General features: G+C 33.6%; 1 protein-coding gene across 1 annotated transcript; it reads right to left on the bottom strand.

The window, feature by feature from the left end:
* Positions 1 to 301: 301 nt before the first annotated feature.
* Positions 302 to 17,412, bottom strand: LOC114408507 (NPC intracellular cholesterol transporter 1-like). Its single transcript, XM_028371573.1, has 39 exons — positions 17,238 to 17,412; positions 16,737 to 16,816; positions 16,478 to 16,577; positions 16,173 to 16,280; positions 15,795 to 15,911; positions 15,395 to 15,545; positions 14,476 to 14,723; positions 14,146 to 14,340; positions 13,922 to 13,998; positions 13,729 to 13,846; positions 13,146 to 13,229; positions 12,474 to 12,569; positions 12,301 to 12,402; positions 12,119 to 12,187; positions 11,182 to 11,277; positions 10,990 to 11,097; positions 10,429 to 10,542; positions 10,149 to 10,232; positions 9,829 to 9,957; positions 8,293 to 8,491; positions 8,056 to 8,190; positions 7,456 to 7,499; positions 6,663 to 6,746; positions 6,465 to 6,533; positions 6,290 to 6,366; positions 5,579 to 5,648; positions 5,128 to 5,277; positions 4,588 to 4,653; positions 4,341 to 4,485; positions 4,149 to 4,213; positions 4,005 to 4,070; positions 3,758 to 3,851; positions 3,423 to 3,459; positions 3,220 to 3,277; positions 2,934 to 3,044; positions 2,487 to 2,554; positions 2,041 to 2,107; positions 1,892 to 1,960; positions 302 to 739 (listed from the first exon to the last, which is right to left on the bottom strand). Exons 1-39 carry the CDS (start codon positions 17,280 to 17,282, stop codon positions 659 to 661), a joined length of 3,876 nt encoding a protein of 1,291 aa, XP_028227374.1. The 5' UTR covers positions 17,283 to 17,412; the 3' UTR covers positions 302 to 658.
* Positions 17,413 to 17,745: the final 333 nt, after the last annotated feature.

Here is a 17,745-nt window from a genome sequence, read left to right as displayed (position 1 = left end):
ATCCATAAATATGTAATTTGATGTTGAAAATTAACTGATATTTTAAATAGTATATTAAATTAATATTAAATTTAAATAACCAAGCATATTCATAAATATGTAATTTGATGTTAAAAATTTACTGATAATTTAAATAGCATATTGCATGTTAAAATTTGAGAACAAATTTCCTCATCCCTAACATTAGAAACCTCACATTATCAAGCAAGAAGCGCAAGAAAATCCACGAAAGAAACCTAAAAATCGGTTATTATCGCTATAGATGACATGTTAAAAACCCAGGGTAACACTGAACGGAGTATAACTGGTGTTAACTTGTAAAGACTCGATTATAAAAACTTATAACTGTACGGATTTAAATAAAAGTTTTCAAACTATAAAGAATTCTAACTAAAAAAAATATAGACACTCGATTAGTTAATAACACTAGGCCTATAGATTAAATTAACCTTTTAATTTGGTTTTTGGCAAACTTCCACCTTAACCTTACACACAAGAGATTATTAAATAGGTACAAGAGCCATGATACACAAGTTAGGGGGCGGATATGTCAAAATTGCTGTATTTCCTATCTTCTGTTTCGCCTATAAATTTCTGTACTTTACAGATGCTTCTGCACTACTTGCGGACATCCCATCGTCCAATGAGTAGTTTACAGCTATGAAGAGGTTGATGAACGATCTTCCTCTTGCTCAATGATTGAACATCTTGAAGGTGGACCAAAGATGCTTAATACTACCTGCAGCAGAAGAAAAAATATGTTTTCAGTCTCGAGAACAAAGTTCAAAGATGGGCATAAAACCAATTAAGTCCTGGGAATAAAGTTTAGTTGGGCACTTCGTCATCGATTTTCTCACAGAATGTACAAAGGTTATCTTTTGGGTACAAGTATCTTATGAGTTGTGGAGCATTTTTGTAGTCCATCAAGTAAAAACAAACAACTTATTGATCCTTACAATTACAAAATGATTTGGATCGGCTACAACACTCATTGGACTTTAGAAAAGTAAAGGACAATAAGACAACCGTTGATAAGAATGCCATGCTTTAGAATTGACTTAAATATGTTTTTGTCTCCTTAAATTTAAGTTATTGTTATTTTTGGACCCCTAAATTTAAATTTGTCTTTGTTAGTCCCTCAATTTCAAAAAATATTGTTTTTAGTCTTTCCCACGATCAAGATCAGTCAGGAAGATTAAAAAAATCATTTTTTAAAAAATTGAGACACTAAAAAAAGCAAATGATTTAAATTTAGGAGACTGAAGGGTCGAGGAGCTTTAAGTGTGACTAAGTCCTAACCGAGAATTCCCATAACTGGTCCAAAGGACCGAAGCTTGTGAAAATATCTTGGGGAGCCTAAGACCCTAATTATGGTGGTTATCAAATAAATAAACAAAAAATAGGAGACTAAAAACAACAGTTACCCAAATTTGAGGGATTAAAAACATATTTAACCTAAAATTTATAAATTACAAGCACCTGAATAAGAGATTATGGATATGCACAAATCTACTCAGTTTTTACGTCGGCGGTTACTACACGCACTTCACCTTTTCAAGTTACACCCCTAGGTTGAATCTAAATCCTTGGGGAAAAATATGGAAACCAGAGTGATACCCAATATTAGTACAACAATGTCTGATTGAAGAAGGTTGGTTGGAGGATAATGGACAGAAAGATTATGGTTTGGTCAGAGACTAAGCTAGTTCACATTATGAGTGATGTAAATGTTATAGTCAAAGAGTCACGCTTTTGAAAATCTTTCAAACTTCCACGTTGTGTTTGAGTGAATAATGAAAAACTAACTCCACTCAATAAATAAAAACGAATTCAGTTGCAGCTGTTCAGGCATCAATATTCTTTCAATTGAAATAAAGAAGACATCACTGACCGGCAAGAAAACAAGTCCATGCAAGAAACCAAGAAGTACCAATGACAAGTACATCCGAAAGTAATAAATCTGCAAAATGTTAAGGTTAGTTATAGCAAATATATATAATATCAGAGTCAGGCCATTAACTAAGGATGAACTCATAATACCACAAACACTTCTGTTCTTGAGAAGCAAAGAACAATAACTCCAACCAGCTTTGTTAGTGTGATACCACTGCAATTGCATAAAGAAGTAAATGTTGTTCAGAAATACACAAATTTAAGACAAAACAATATGTTGATGCAGATGCTGATGCAACACAATTGCCGCGAAATTGGTGTTGCAAACAGCACAATTGTATTGCATAAATATGTTGAAAGCAAACTGGAAGGCATAAACTCTGCATGATTTTGTAAAAAGAGGTCATGAAGGATCACTGCATCCAGTTCCTCATAGTCAAGATTCAAGAATATGTGGTTCACTATTTCCTTCACAGAATTAGTAGTTACACACTTACACCAAAGAGAAGAGTGAAGAATGACTTATTCACGACACGCATGCATGTGTGCAATTCGGGAAATTGAACGATAAATTTTTTCTACCACAAACTTACCTGAACACTGAAGCACCCATTGTACCCAAAGCCTCCTTAGCACGTTGATCTCTGTCTCCACTTGCTACCTGTAACAATAACGATTTGGTCATGTGGAACTGATAGAAACTAGTTCGTAGAAAACATGATAATGACATGTAGCTCAGTATTACAGAATTTGATGTTTTTGCTAATGTTATTACACAAAAATTTACATATAGTCATTTTAATTTATTTTTTTTCTTTCTATCCCCTGCATTTATGAGATCAAGTTTTACAGGAAAACTCAACAAACAGGAGAGGGGGTATGGAAGACAGAGAATGACTAATTACAAATATTTATTTCTCACTAAATTTCACTGAAATCAAGAAGGAAAAATGAAAGATTTAAATTTTTTAGATGACATAGGTTACATCAAGTGCACACATGTGTTGGCAAGGAAAAAAGGAAAGCAGAGTGATACTAACAGTGAAAGAATGAGTCATATGCACACAAAACTCAACAGCAATGCCCACTGACATAACAAGGTTGACCACCGAGAGTGCATTCAATTGGATATTCAGAATGGCCATCACACCCTACAAAGCATAATCTTGTAAGTAAACAAACAAAATAACTAGGTGATTCAAAATTCTAGATATCAAGCACCGACATAAATAATGAAAAAAAGAACTATATGACTATATCACATATCAATTAGCAAGAATGTGAAAAATCAAATAACAGTTACAAGTTACAACGAAGGTAAAATACCATAAGATCAACCACAATCATTGCCAATACCAACAAAATGATTGATGAGCTCCATAAACTGCATAAAGGTTGAAAGCAAAGGAGGATCAAACCAAGATTTGATTGATTCATCAAACAATAACTCGTCCATACTTCTATTCAATTCAGGAAGTTAGAAGAAAATAATAGCTTAAACCATTTGCTAAAATAAAACTTGTGCTCACCTGCTCGTGATAACCAAGCACACAATAAATACTGCACCTGTTGCATCATTGTATGATTATGTTAATGCTTTACAAACTATACATCAACATGCATAATAAATAAATTGTAGACTGTAATAATTAAATACATTATTGTATAATCTATTTTTTCTCAATTTTCTTAAGATCATATTATTAGTCTCACCTCCCCCTCAACCCAAACGTTTTTTCCATGATGATCATGTAATTTTACCCATGGAAGTAACGATGTACAGCAATGACAATGTACAATAAGATGCAAAGATTGACCAGTTTGAGAAAGCCACAATTTCTAAGTCTCAATAGTCAATACTAACCAATAGCTATAGCAAGGTTGACCAGTGCAGTCTTCCATATATGAAGGTATTGCTCAAAAAACATATAAAACACTGAATATGGAAAGATCTCAATCTGCATGAGAAAAAGAATGTTAGTTTGGACATCGAAAATGGGGTAGAGCTAAATCTTCTACTTCCTACTTTAGCTCATTATAATTAGAATTACCTTCTGTATCTAACAGCCAAAAATACTTGAATCAGAAAGTAGAATTGATTGATACATTACCTTCAAAGAATCAGAAACTCTTGAACTGAACTCTCGAGCAGCCCTCATAGAATTAACATAGTCAATCTAAAACAAATTTACAGTTAAAACTTGGAGTCCTTTGATACAAATGTAATTATAGAACAAATAATATAGAAATACAACCTGCTTGTTGAGTGGGGTATGATAAGTACGAAATGACGATGCTTTAATAATGCCATTGTCGTAGCCTGGCAACCAAAATACAGTCAAATATTGATACCTAAGATATTATACGCCCTGGAACTTAAACTGATTCAGGCTTCAGGACAAAAAGAAGAGAACATGGACACAAGAAAAATCTTTAAATTAATTAACCTTTCAGTTCAACACTGCTGGTGTAAGCTCCATGACCACCTTTTGCACAATCAGCAGATGGCAGAGAACTAAGAAACCATGGCAGTTTCTCCCTAAATTGTGTTGTAGATGGACGATCATTATGGAGATCTGAGTGACGGAAACACTGCACAATTTCCAAAGTGTTTGATTAAGCTCTCAGAACAGAAACAATAAACTATTCACACAAAAACATAATAAAGAGGATGAAAAACATGTGTTTAATTACCGTTGTGCAATCTTTACATGTTCCTACTGAAACACAAGAGCTTTCCCCAGGAGCACAGCAAGGAGGCTGGAAGGAAAAATTACTGTTAACTACCACAAAATTATTGTATGCTTTGACTGCTTTAGAAAATCTTATCCTCTACCTATATCTTTTCTCTCAATCTTTTTTACAGAAAAAAATATCAAGGGACTTTTACTCCATCAATTTTATTTAATATGATGCAAGCATTCTCATCCTTTGGCAGTAATTCCATTTCTTTGCAATTCATTAATTTTTTATTTAAAAAATCCCTTGATTACACAACAAATGATGAAGATAAAAAGTAACAAAACTGAAAATCTTAGATCCAACTTTAACACATTAAGTAAATTGGTAAACTCCTTGCCAGGATCGTTAATCTTCCTGCACTATTGAGTGCATTCCCTCTGATCACGACAAGTTTTCTATCAAGTCGTCATAAACATATATTCATATCAATCCTAACATAGAACCCTAGCAAGCATATATTATAACAGAATTAAGATTTTACGTGCACCTGACCTGATCATCAGGAGGGCAATAACTCCCATTTGTAAACTTCCTGCAGCACCCAAATGCTTCTGGAGACACCCACACAAGAAAATCATCAAGCCATGAGGCAGCTGGCTTGGCAATATAACTTGTGTCTGGTACAAGGGCCGCTCTAGCAATCTACAAGGTAAAGAGACAACACCCATTACAAGAGTATCCAAGTAATCACGAGCATGTAGGGGGAAAAATCAACAATTACTTCAGCAAACAAGCAAACAAGTAGATGGATAGCATGGACTACCAGCTTAATACAAGCAAAATAACTATAAAAGGAAAAAAGATGTCTCATTAAGAAATGATGCATTTGTAATTTCAAATGTTCCACAAATAACCAAAAGCTAATGGTTTATACCTCATTTAAAAGAGACAAATATGTGTGTGTGTGTCAGAGACAAATAAGCCAACCGCTACTGGTTTATACCTCATTTAAAAGAGAGTCTGAATTGCAATGGCTAATGGAGCAAAGCTGATTTGTATGCGTTGATTCTGAGCTGAGGTGAGGAGAATAATATTAGAACAAATCATCCTTAATATTAGAACTTAGAAGTACTTAGACAAGGTTAAGCATCTGCATTCCTCATCCAGTGATAAATTCGCATATATTCAACTTAAGTTACTGAAATATTAATAGCAGATTTTTATTGAAGATGAAGTAACGAATACACAACTTCATAAAACAATGGTTGGGGGAAACAACTAGTGATCAATCCAACCTTGTAACCAAGGAAGATGTATTTAGTAAAGCACAAGCTACTACGATTCATACTAATGTCAACAGTAGTTTGTTTTTTTATTCATGTACATGCCTATGAGAAAGAAAGAAAAAATTACAAAAACATGGCGTTCAACGATTATAGAATTAGAAGATGGAAAATAGTACTATGACTAAATGCAGAAGTTTAACAAATATTATATCATGATTTAAGATATTTATCCATTGGTAAGAAGATTTGGTGCAATACATATATGAATAACCATGCTAATTTGAAATGCCACTAAACTACAAGGTACATTAATATTCCTACCACTAACACACGCCCCCATGCATCCCTGCAAATTAAAAAACTCAGCAAATATTAATTCTCTATACAAAAAGGTGGATGCCGAACATAACATGATAGAACCAAAATACCTGTAGTTATAGTTTTTCACAACAAAATACACAGGAGGTCCAATTCTGAGATATTCTGAAACATTATTGAAATAACCCTGCAGAAAGAAATATAAATATATATAGTTTGAACACATGCACATGGATAAAAATTAAAAAGAAACATGAATATATGAGTCAGAGCTAAAATGTACACCTGAAGATATGAATCTCGAGGAAGAACAATCTCTTGTTCTAAACCAGGTTCAATTCTAGTGCTCAATGCCTGTGTAATTCAGTTATAGATAAAATAAAAAGGGGGGAAATGAGAAAAAGAAAGAAAGCAGTGCATTAAAAGCAGACAGGTATAGTTTAAATAATTTCAAAAACTGTACAAACATATACAAAGACTTACAATGCTAGCCAATGCAAATCCCACAAAAATAGCTATGACAACTATTTTTACTCCCCAAATACTCAGAATGGGAGCATGAACCTCCTGAAAGGGAAAATGAACCAGCAGGATAAGAAACTAAAGATATGATTAACGAAGTCAACAGCAAAAGTTGGACAGAAGATGTTATTGAATTCAAAAGGCATGTTAAAATGGCCAGAGCTCAATGTTGACAGAAACCCAATAAAAATAAAATAAAATAAACTTCAAGGATAAACAATTAGATGGCAGACTGGTTGATATAGATTTGTAGTCTTCTTTTTAAATTTAATATTTTAAATTAGATCCCAGAACTTATAAAACATTTCTAATTGGGTTCCTGTCTAGTAGCTAGGGTTTCGTTAAGTACAAGGACCTCATTAAAATTTCTCAATTAGATTCTTGTACTTAACAAAACCCTACCAGAGCCATAGCTAAAGCTAAAGACCCAATTAAAAACGATTTATAAGTTCAGGGACCCAATTATAAACTTTTGAAGTAAAGGGACTTATTTACAAATTTTCAAATACTTCAAGGACTAAAAGATTAATTAAACATAAAAAAAAGATCTTTATAAAAATCAAATTTGAATCCCAACAATAGTAAGAATGCTAGCATACCAATTACTCTCTTAATGATTGTGCAATTTATTATTATGACTAGATTAAAAGTAAATGAAATACACAATGTGCTTTACAAAAACAATGTCAGATATGCTTAGTCCTCTATTAAATACCAGCAAACACTTACTGTTAACAAGGAAAACGACAATTACCTTCATGTATCGAGCCAATAAACCAGGTTTTCTTCGTCCAGTTCCTGAGATGTTATGAAAAGGAAAACTTTAATGGAAGTAACCTAAGCTTTCAATTTTTTTAAAAAGATAATTTTGGTCAACCAAAGATATAGGTTATTAAACAGGAAAGAGAGAAAGCTTACAATCAAAATAAAAAAAGATGTAGTGACAAACATGGAAGTTTCATCTTCGATTAAAATTTTAGTTATACCTTCTTAGATTCTTGAAATGTGAATTTGGGTCTAACTCAACCCCAAAAACTACCTTAAGGGGTGAAGGTTTGCCCTCACTTATATACTCTTACTTGGCTTTATCTTTAGCCGATGTGGGACTTGGATTTTTTCCAATATACCTATATCAAGGTCTGCATGCACTTTTATGCATGGAAAACATGGAAGACTAACTTTGATGGAAGTAACCTAAACTTCAATTTTTTTTAATGCCCAAAAGATCATTTTGGTCATCCAAAGATATGCTTATTAAATAGAAAAGGGAAACCTTACAATCAAATTTTAAAAAATATGCAGTTATAACTCATAAGTATTTAAGTTTCATCTTTGATTAAGATTTTAGTTATACCTATATCAGGGTCCGCATGTACTTTTATGCATGGAAAACAATCAACTCTCTTATCCTCTGCCCGTAAGGAGTCAAGAACTATCAGAGCTACAAAAGCGGTAACTTGCAGGAGGAAGTCCAAAAGAACAGCCAATGCTGTGAATCAAAGTGTGAAGGGAAGCTAAGGATTAGCATTTGACACGAAAGAAACAACTGACTGTTGCAAAGGTATAAAATTCCAAGAGGATAAAAACTTACCAGCAAACATGGAGAACACACGAATTGCAGGCATGGAAATAAAACTCCCAACTGCAAATGCTAAAACCTCTGATACACTGGCCAATGTTATTGATGGTCCAACTTCAACAAGTGCATTGCTTATTCGTCCTTCTAAGGGCAACTCCAGCTTTTGTCTTTTTACAGCATGAACTAGTATACACATATTATCCACCCCAACCTAATGCATGGAGATTCAAAAACAGGAAAAGAATGCTAAACATAAAAAAATGCGGGACAGATAGGAAGACAATCATTTGAAGAACAGTTCAAGCTTCATTGATCGGGCGAACAGAACAATCATATATTATAGGAAATGGTGCATGATTGATTATCTTTGTACTCATAAAGATAACTCTCGGTAGCATTCCATATGCTTGTTTTGTCTCATTCCAAAAACAACAACATTTTGTTCATTTATTAGCTAAACAAAGTAATAAAAGAACAGGTTACAAATGTAATTAACCAAATCAATAAAATCCAATAGTTTAGCGTGTTACTTTTTTTTATTCTAAATTTTTTTGTATCTCAACTTCACTCTTCCTGAAGTTCAACTATGATGTTGTTTCACATTTTTCTAATTAATGTTCAAATTGCAGCAATATTTTCAGAGAAGAATAAAGAAACTTTCTTAAATTAGTCAATCCTTTTGGATTCCAAAAATAGATCTTGAACACAGGCCATGGTAGAGATGTAAGAGACCACAGGTCACCCCACTTACCAAACCTATTTATTATTTACCCTAATCTGTTGTAGTATGCGTGAAAAGCATAGAGGTAGAGTATTTATTTTGACATGGCTTTGTATATATTTATCAGTTTACCCAAATATCCGCTCAAATATATCAATTTAGTATCTTGAGAATGATTTAATCTCATAGTCAACTCCCCTTTAAAAAAAGACATCTTATTTTAACTTGTCTTCTTTTAATTTTTAAATATAATTTCTTTTGATTAATTATTCATATCTTCTTTATAATCTTTAGCATTTTTTCTTTTAATCTATACTTGTTAGATTCTACTTGAATTAACAATGAATACCATTCTCATTATTTTAAACATTTTTCTATAAATATTTTCTTACAATTATAGATTTCACCTGAATTTTAAAATATCCATGTAATGGATGAGATATTTTCTAGTTTCTAGTATGCATATTAAGTAATTAAAATTATTTCATGTCAATATAAAATGGTACTTGGGTTTTATATGGAAGGTGTGAACATGTGTATGGCCAACTTGAGTAATTAAAAAAAGTTATTTGGGTTTAGGGCATGACTGAGAAAAAATGTGTCAGGGGGTGTGTGTGTATCAATGCCTATTTTGTTTGAGTAGTAAAGCTTCAACCTTGGACCTGAACCTTATCCCATTTACCCACCTGTGAGAATAAACCCAGATTATTTACTGTCATTTTATCAATAATAACTGTGAAGGTGTATCACAAATACCACAAACTGCAACAATATATGTTTCACTAATAGCCATCATTTGATAACTTTGTAAGCAAAAGAAAACTTACAGCTAGGACAAGAAATGGGATAACTTCCATGATGATCAGAGTAGATTTTATACCAAGCACACTAAAAAATCCAACTGATCCAATGACAGACAGCATAACAAGAATTACTCCTGAAAGACCAAGCATCACCTGCAATCCAAAACTAACCAATAAATATTTATGTACATCATAAAAATCTATCTCCACAACATAAACTGCTTCAAATCATAAATTGATTTTCGTAAGTAAAACTAATAAAGGATAAAGGAGAGGGAAGATAAATTACAAATCAAAAAATAGAAAGGGAGAAAGATGGATTGATACTGTGGATGGGACAGCACCTTAGATGAAATATAGAAAGACGAAGGGTGGAGGGTATCCCCTAAAGTAAGAGATATGTAAGCAAACATCACAAGATAGCTAACCTGCAATAAAATAAGGTACAATTGAAGAATTAAACAAATTACACCTACAAACAGAAAATATTAATTTTGGAAATACATGACAAAGAACTCGTTCAGATAATACCATAATTCCATAATCATAATCATGCCTCAGACAAAAACAAATCAAGTACTTTTTAGGACAATCAAATATCAACAAAAGAAAGGAGGATGTTACCAATATCGTAATAGCATCTGCAGTACTTTCTCTTTTCAATTCTTCCTCAACAGAGCTTTCAGATGAAAAAGCCAGTGTCAAATTTCTTGATTGTACCATCGGTAACAGCTCATCCTATTACAAACAGCATAATAGATGCGGGGAATCAGGAAAACAAGGACGAGTAGTTAGGAAATAGAAATGCCCTGATTCCAGGATACATGACCATGTAACATCACAAAGAACAAACAAGCTACTAAAACATTTTATGTATCTTTGTTGTTCTTTCTGCAAAGGAAGACCTAGGACTCAGTTATGGGATGTGTAAATTAAGCTAAGTGTGAGTTCTAATACCCTCCGGGAGTCAAAGCCGGATAAAGTATTTCCTAGGGATGAATGAAATTGCAGCAACCTTGACCAGTTATTTTTCTGCTGAAGCAAATTGGCACTATAGCTTAAAATATACAAACACAGTTGACTAACTATGCAGGACTAGTGTCTGGCCCATATACAGGTCAAATGACTGAAGATACAAGTTATTTGGCAGTGAAAGGAACAAAAGTATATATACAAGATACTAACCTTCACCAACTGAATAAAGGTCTTCTCCCAAGCAACTGCCTTTCTGGTTCCATTACCTTCTTCATTAATAGCATTATTTATTGGATATGTTACGATGAACGCAGATGCCTGTCTTAAATAAATCACATTATAGTTATCATATGCTCAACAAAATTATATCCATTCACAACATTAGAAGAAAAGAGAGAATACCTCAGAATAATCATTCCCAGAAAAACCTCCTAATACAGTGCTTGGATCCAGAGGAGCTTTAAATGCACTCATACAATGGTCTGCTGAGGAATAATGCTGAACAAACAACATAAAAAAAAGGTCATTTTGAAATTATAGTATGTGGATTTGACTCCTCTAAAGTGAGGAGGCGCATTAATAACCATTGATTAGAAAATCAAGGATTGAGATTTTAACAACTTCAAAGTTTGTGATACTTGTTATCTTATCATCTCAACTTTGAATTTTCTAATCAATGGTTGTAAATATACTTAATCCTCTAAAGTGCACCCTGTCACTTCAGAGGAGTCAAATCCATAACATTTACACATCACCATTACTGTATGAATCAAGGATAAAGTTTCGTATTGATGCCTCTAGATAGTAAGAACAAGAAAACACCATATCATTCATATCAGGCAAAGAATCACAGGTCTGTCCCCCTAGTTATTAGTCTATGATCTCTTTTCAGAGAGATTTGAGGCAATGTTCAAAATGAACAAATGAAATACAAATCAGAACTACAAATCAGAACTCCAACAGCCATCCACACCCTCCCCCCTCCCCCCAGCCCCCCTCAATTCCCATGAAAAATTCATAGCATTCAAGAGGATTTTTGATGAAAATGGCATCCACTTCAATGCATTTCATTTGATTTGCCTGTATCATATTTAAATTAAAATTTAGTTCAAATGCACCAAGAAGGTATTCCTAGTAGTTGCCCTGGTTCTAAATCTCTAATTGCTCTATGCAAGAAATTAAAAGCATGCAGAAAATAACATCATTGATTGCTGTATATAATTGTACACTACAGCAGGAGGTCTCGGGAATTGTCTTTCATGAACACATAAAACAGCAGTAGAATTAATAATTTCTACAGCTACAATCAACTTCAAGATGTAAAGTTAACATTCGGTACCTCAAAACAGTAATTGAGATGCTCTATGCCCCCATAATCATCAAAATTTTTTAGATCCATTTTGAAGTACTGTTCATCAGGAAGGGGAAAATTGCTAATTATTAAAGATAAAATCATGCAAATTTATTACAACAATGATGAAGAAACATTAAAGTTCTCTGGTTGCAAATCAATAATTATACCTGAAGGACACTTTGAGTGGCACAATCTTTGTCTAGTGGCTTCATACAGATGTCTTGGAGAGATACCGTCAAGCCAGAATAATTAGCACGAATTGCATCAACCTGACAACAACGTCCTCAATGCAACATAATGATCAAAGTATTTCAGTAGTACTACAATATGGAACACATACCTTTTTCTGTATTTCAAACAGAAACCTAATGTTGTCCTCTGACACAATTCTTGTTGATGTACTATTTACATGATCTGGAACAGTGGCCAGAATGAGCTGCAAAGGAAAAATTGCTGAGTCATTCATCAAGACATATGAGCCAAAATCTGTTGCTGAATGCAGACTAGTGTTAATTTATCATGAAGAAAAAATTAATATCAACACAAAAAAGTTATATAGGGAAACCAGTAAAGCCTTAATAAAGAAAGAGGCGCTTCAGTTTCCTTATAAACAAGTTCGTCTTTTGGTACATGTTATCCTCTGAAAATACATGGAAGGAAGCTACAAGCAAAAAAGATTAGAAATATAATCTTTTTTTTTCAGAAGAGAAGAAAAGAAGTAGCTGAATAAAATAATATTAGCAAAACATTCATGTGGTGGATTTGTTGAATATTGTACTGACAAAAAAGCTTGTCTTTTGGTACATGTTATCCTCTGAAAGCATGTAAGGAAACTAGAAGCAAAATAAATTAGAAATGTACATCCTTTACTTTTTGTAAGAGAAGAAAAGAAGTAACTGAATAAAATGAAATTAGCAAAATATTCACAGGGTGGAGTTGTTGCATATTGTACTGATAATGAACTTCATAAGTTTATCTGTATGGGGAAAAAGAAAACGGGGACAATACAAACCTGTTCAATTCTGTAAAATGGAGCAAGATGAGTGTCAAAAAACTGCTTCTCTTGTGCTGCTTTACTCCCAGGTCCTACCCAGAGCTAAAAAGTGTAGGAAGTTATTTGCCAAATCCACTAAGGTAAAGAGATATATCAAGAAGATAAAAAAGAAATGTTCAGATATCAAGTAGCCTTGACACTAAACCACAACAAATGATAACAGTATGTCAAAGCTACTTCTTCCAGGCCAGTGTATTTTTTGTAGACATTTTCTCAACCAGCAATTTCCCCCTATTAACACAATTCTCAAATAGTATCACCAATTTTGTTCTCATCCATAAAACGATATATATAAAGCACCATGGGCTATTCAAAACAAAAGAAAACTTCATTTTCATATCATATCCAAAAACATAAAAACAGTCCGCCTCTAAAAACAGTAAATTTTTTATAACCAGAGGCATACATTATATATGGAAACCAATTACACCTGTATCATTTAAGAACAAAAATCTTAAAGGTACATACAAGCTTGTTCAGAAAGATAATAACATTAAACAGAGCATTTTAAACAAAAGAGTAGCAACTATGTGATATTTACCTTCTCAGGTCGTGTCTCAACCTTGAATCGGATTAGACCTAGACAGAGGAGAAGAACTATAGCCAGGGATGAAGCCAGCACCATAATTGGATGTCTAGCTACATATGATCCATATTTCCTGATCATATTTGCAAACATGAGGTCAGATGACATTCTACATGAGATGATATATGTCAATAGCATAGGCAGTAACCTGTAAAAATTTGTCATATATCCTTGTACAGCCGAGAGCCGAACTCTATTTCTGTTTTGTTGAGCATCTTCCATCATCTTATAATCAACATCAGTCAAAACAAAATCAGAATAGGACAAGCATGCATAAGGAAGGAAAGGAAGCAAAACTTATCTTTTTAAGGGAAAAAAAAAAAGGAAAGACAGTTCTCAAACATGTTTACAATGAAGAAATAGCATACTAACATGAATCTGCATTGGGAGGTTCTCATCCTTCTCCCTATTATGAGAATACAGCGCACCATCACTAATGACATTGGACACTGATTTTGTTCTGTACGTCGGTTTTCTTTCCCTTATCCGATGATACAACCCCCAACCCAAGAACACGCAAATCAATATAATGTATAAGACTGCTAAACTCAAGTCAACACACTTCACCTACAGATGCCAAAAGGTAAAACCGTTTAGTTAATAATACACAGTAGGCTTTTTAAACCACATTTTATTCATCATGTCAAACAGAAAATGAATACACCTGGTAAATATCATAATCATTTTAATATGCTCCCTTACCATTAAAGTCCCAACTTTCACTGAGCAGGAATCCTTCTTATTGGTGGTAGTTGAAGCTGAATTAGAGCATACTGAAGACGAAGGACAGTCACCACAAGAACAGCCAAGAGAAATATCACCACATGAATAAGTTGAAACATTCATAGGTTTCATGTCAGATGATGCGGTTGCATTTGGCCAGAATGTAATTGCATAAGGTGAACCAAGACCATGAGGGGCAGCTTTTCTACCAATAAAAGAAAACCAGTCTGCCAAAAGCAATCCCAGTGTAAGTATCAAGCTTTCAAGCAATGCACTGAAAAATAATTTTATGCTAGTAATTCCTATCAAAATGAACCTTTAGATTTGCAATGTTGCTAATTATCACATGTAAGTTAAATTAGCACAATGATAGTCACACAAGTTTTTTTCTGTGCAGACAATGCTATATGAGGGTATCAACTTAAGTTCAAGAGGGAAATCCAGCAATGTCAGCATTGAAAATAAAATATAACAGATGATGTCTTACAGAACCAAATGTACTCTACTATAAGTAAGATGCAAAGTTTGTTTCCACCATTGCATGTACGTTAGAACCAGTGAGCCACAAACAAACAACAAAGAATCACAAACCAAGAACTCTAATGCACCCATCTACTTCTCACTCTTAATATATTCATGCCATTATGCACAGAGCAATCAAGAGAATAATTAAGGAGACGCCATGTGCATATATTTCAATAATATCTTTGGTACACCATGTGCAGAGTATGCATGACACATTACACAAGCTATTTCAGTGACAGGCTTTACAATCTAAAACTCTGAAGAGCTATTATATTTCTTATGTTTCTATAGTTCAACACTGCAACATGAAATCATAGATAAGACATGAGAAAGGAGAAACAGTATTTGGTTAAAGACTTAAAGTACAATTTACCTTTATAATTTTGAGCACCGGCACCAATAAATTGTAGAGCTCGAGAATTCATAGTGCCAAACTTTACCTCCTTGCAGGATTCATATAACCCTTCACCAAAAGCATCAGTTACAAAATAATCAATCCCACCCACTGTCAAATTACCACCAACCTGTAAATTGTAATAATTGGAGTCTTTTAGTAACAATTGCATTGTAAAAGTAATGTGGTATCAATTGTGATTTGCATCCAAAATACTGACGACAATAATATATAAAAAAACATGAAATGGGCTATTTCTCAATTGTTCAGACGGGGGGCTAGAAAATATTTAAGATAAATTTATTGTGGTTTAAAAAGAATGATAAGTAAGAAAACTGCATTGAATAGTACAATATTATAGGAATGTGCTGGATCTTACATTGTCAACTGAAGTCACATTGATAAATAAACTCTGATTTGGAGAACATGTAAGCTCACAGAACAGATTCAAAAAGTTTCTTAAGCATGCTGGACAACCTACAAGAAAAGGAATTGCCTGCCATAATGTACTGTGTGTTAAAGGCATGCGCACGGAATTTAAAAAATTGTGGCATATCAACTAGAAAGATGTATAAACATGTAAAGGCAAACTGTGATTAGTCAATCAATATATAAGTATCCATAATTCCATAAAATATATAAAAACAGAGAGAGAGAGAGAGAGACTGTGAGATCAACTCAAATCTTAAACATGACGAATATGCATCTATAATTAAAAAAGAAAAAAAGAAAGAGAGAGACAGAGAGAAAATTTGACCTGTTGGACTTGCGTCCTTAATGTTTCAAACTGAGCTTCTGTACAACAAACGTTCCCAGTAATTGTTGGACACAAACTTTGGATCTTTGATGAAAGCAAATCATCTGGCTGGGGAAAAGAGAGATAGATCATGACAACCTTTAAAGCTTTAAAAGTTCAAACTAGAAGATGGGATGCGACTTTAAGCTTATGGTAACAGAAATCAAAGTTCAATATCATACCAGAATAAAAATCTAAATACAAAAGAGTTTCACAATATGAATCCTTTAGAAATACTCGAATAATGATAAATGCCTCAGAAATACCTTCACAGCCGGGGAACCATATGGACAGTTCACTACTTTACCATCACTGCGCGTTCCACAAATGTCATACATTGCACAATAATCCTCGGAATGCCTTTCCCTGCATAAACGAAAATGGAAATGAAATTTTGTCTGTCTTGCGTGCTGTAGATACACATAAACAAACAGGATTGTAGAATTGAAGCACGGTTGTGCGTCGATTGATTTTGGTTAAGGAAACCGGCAGTTGCAGTTGTGATATACTATAAAGAAGGATTACCCCGTTGTGTTGGCATTGGAAGTCAAAAGAAGCCTTGTTGAGAAATTGTTTGCTTCTACCAAAGATAAAATTAGAAAAAACTGCAAAATATGAAGCACAGAAGTTAGCAATCCAACCAAACAAAGTTACCAATCGGATTCAAGCCAGTAAAATAAACGGAGCCTGAGTCACGTGATGAAATAGATCATGTCGTACTCCACAAAATTCATGTCTCCCTTAGTATCTTCAGCTAGGAGTTAGAAGAATTAGTTGGTACTTGGCAACATTCCCGAAATCAACTTCCATTTCATTGGTAACGAACTGAATTATTTCATTCACTTTAATTTTCTTGGTAACCAAACAAAGCATAAAGAAATTCAGGAAAAAGAAAACACAGAACACGAGCTGCATCCTCTGAATCTGAAGAATGATGATGAGCACAGGCACAGAGCTCCAATTGAAGAAAGACCGTAAAGAAAATGAGAGTAGAAGCAAAAATTGTGTGAGAGAGAGAGGAATTGCCTGTAAGCAAGATAATGAACGGAAAAACCCTAGCCGAAGGTCCATAACGGAGCTCCTTGCGAGAGTGAAAGAGAGTAGAGAGTGAACAACGACCTTCAAAGTTCAAACCGTTTGCGGTTGTCTTGTAACACACTGACACTGAGACTCAAAAACCACATTTATAAGATTCCAGTCTGGCCAACTCGGCTTTTCTCTCGTGACGTCGAAAACTTCGCGAATTTTAAGAGGGTATTTATGTTTAAATATTGACTTTTCTCTACTTCCATCGTTGAATAGTCTTTTTTCTTTTTTTTTTTTGACGGAATAGTATTTGCTGGTATTTATTAAATTTAAGTGAGTTCGTTAAACTTTAAAGGGTGAATTTATTATAAGTATAAATAATGCATAAAATATTTGTAACTGATTCCGTGCTCTCAAGACCTCTTAAAGTCAAATATTGAATTAATGTGACATACTAGTAAGTATTCAATTTATCATGTTTTACTTAAAAATAATATAATAAATTAAT

The sequence above is a fragment of the Glycine soja genome, chromosome 4 (genome assembly GCF_004193775.1).
Source record: "Glycine soja cultivar W05 chromosome 4, ASM419377v2, whole genome shotgun sequence".
Classification (NCBI taxonomy): Eukaryota; Viridiplantae; Streptophyta; class Magnoliopsida; order Fabales; family Fabaceae; genus Glycine; species Glycine soja.
Note: the sequence above shows the minus strand (reverse complement) of the source record. Positions and strands in the feature narration are given on the sequence as shown.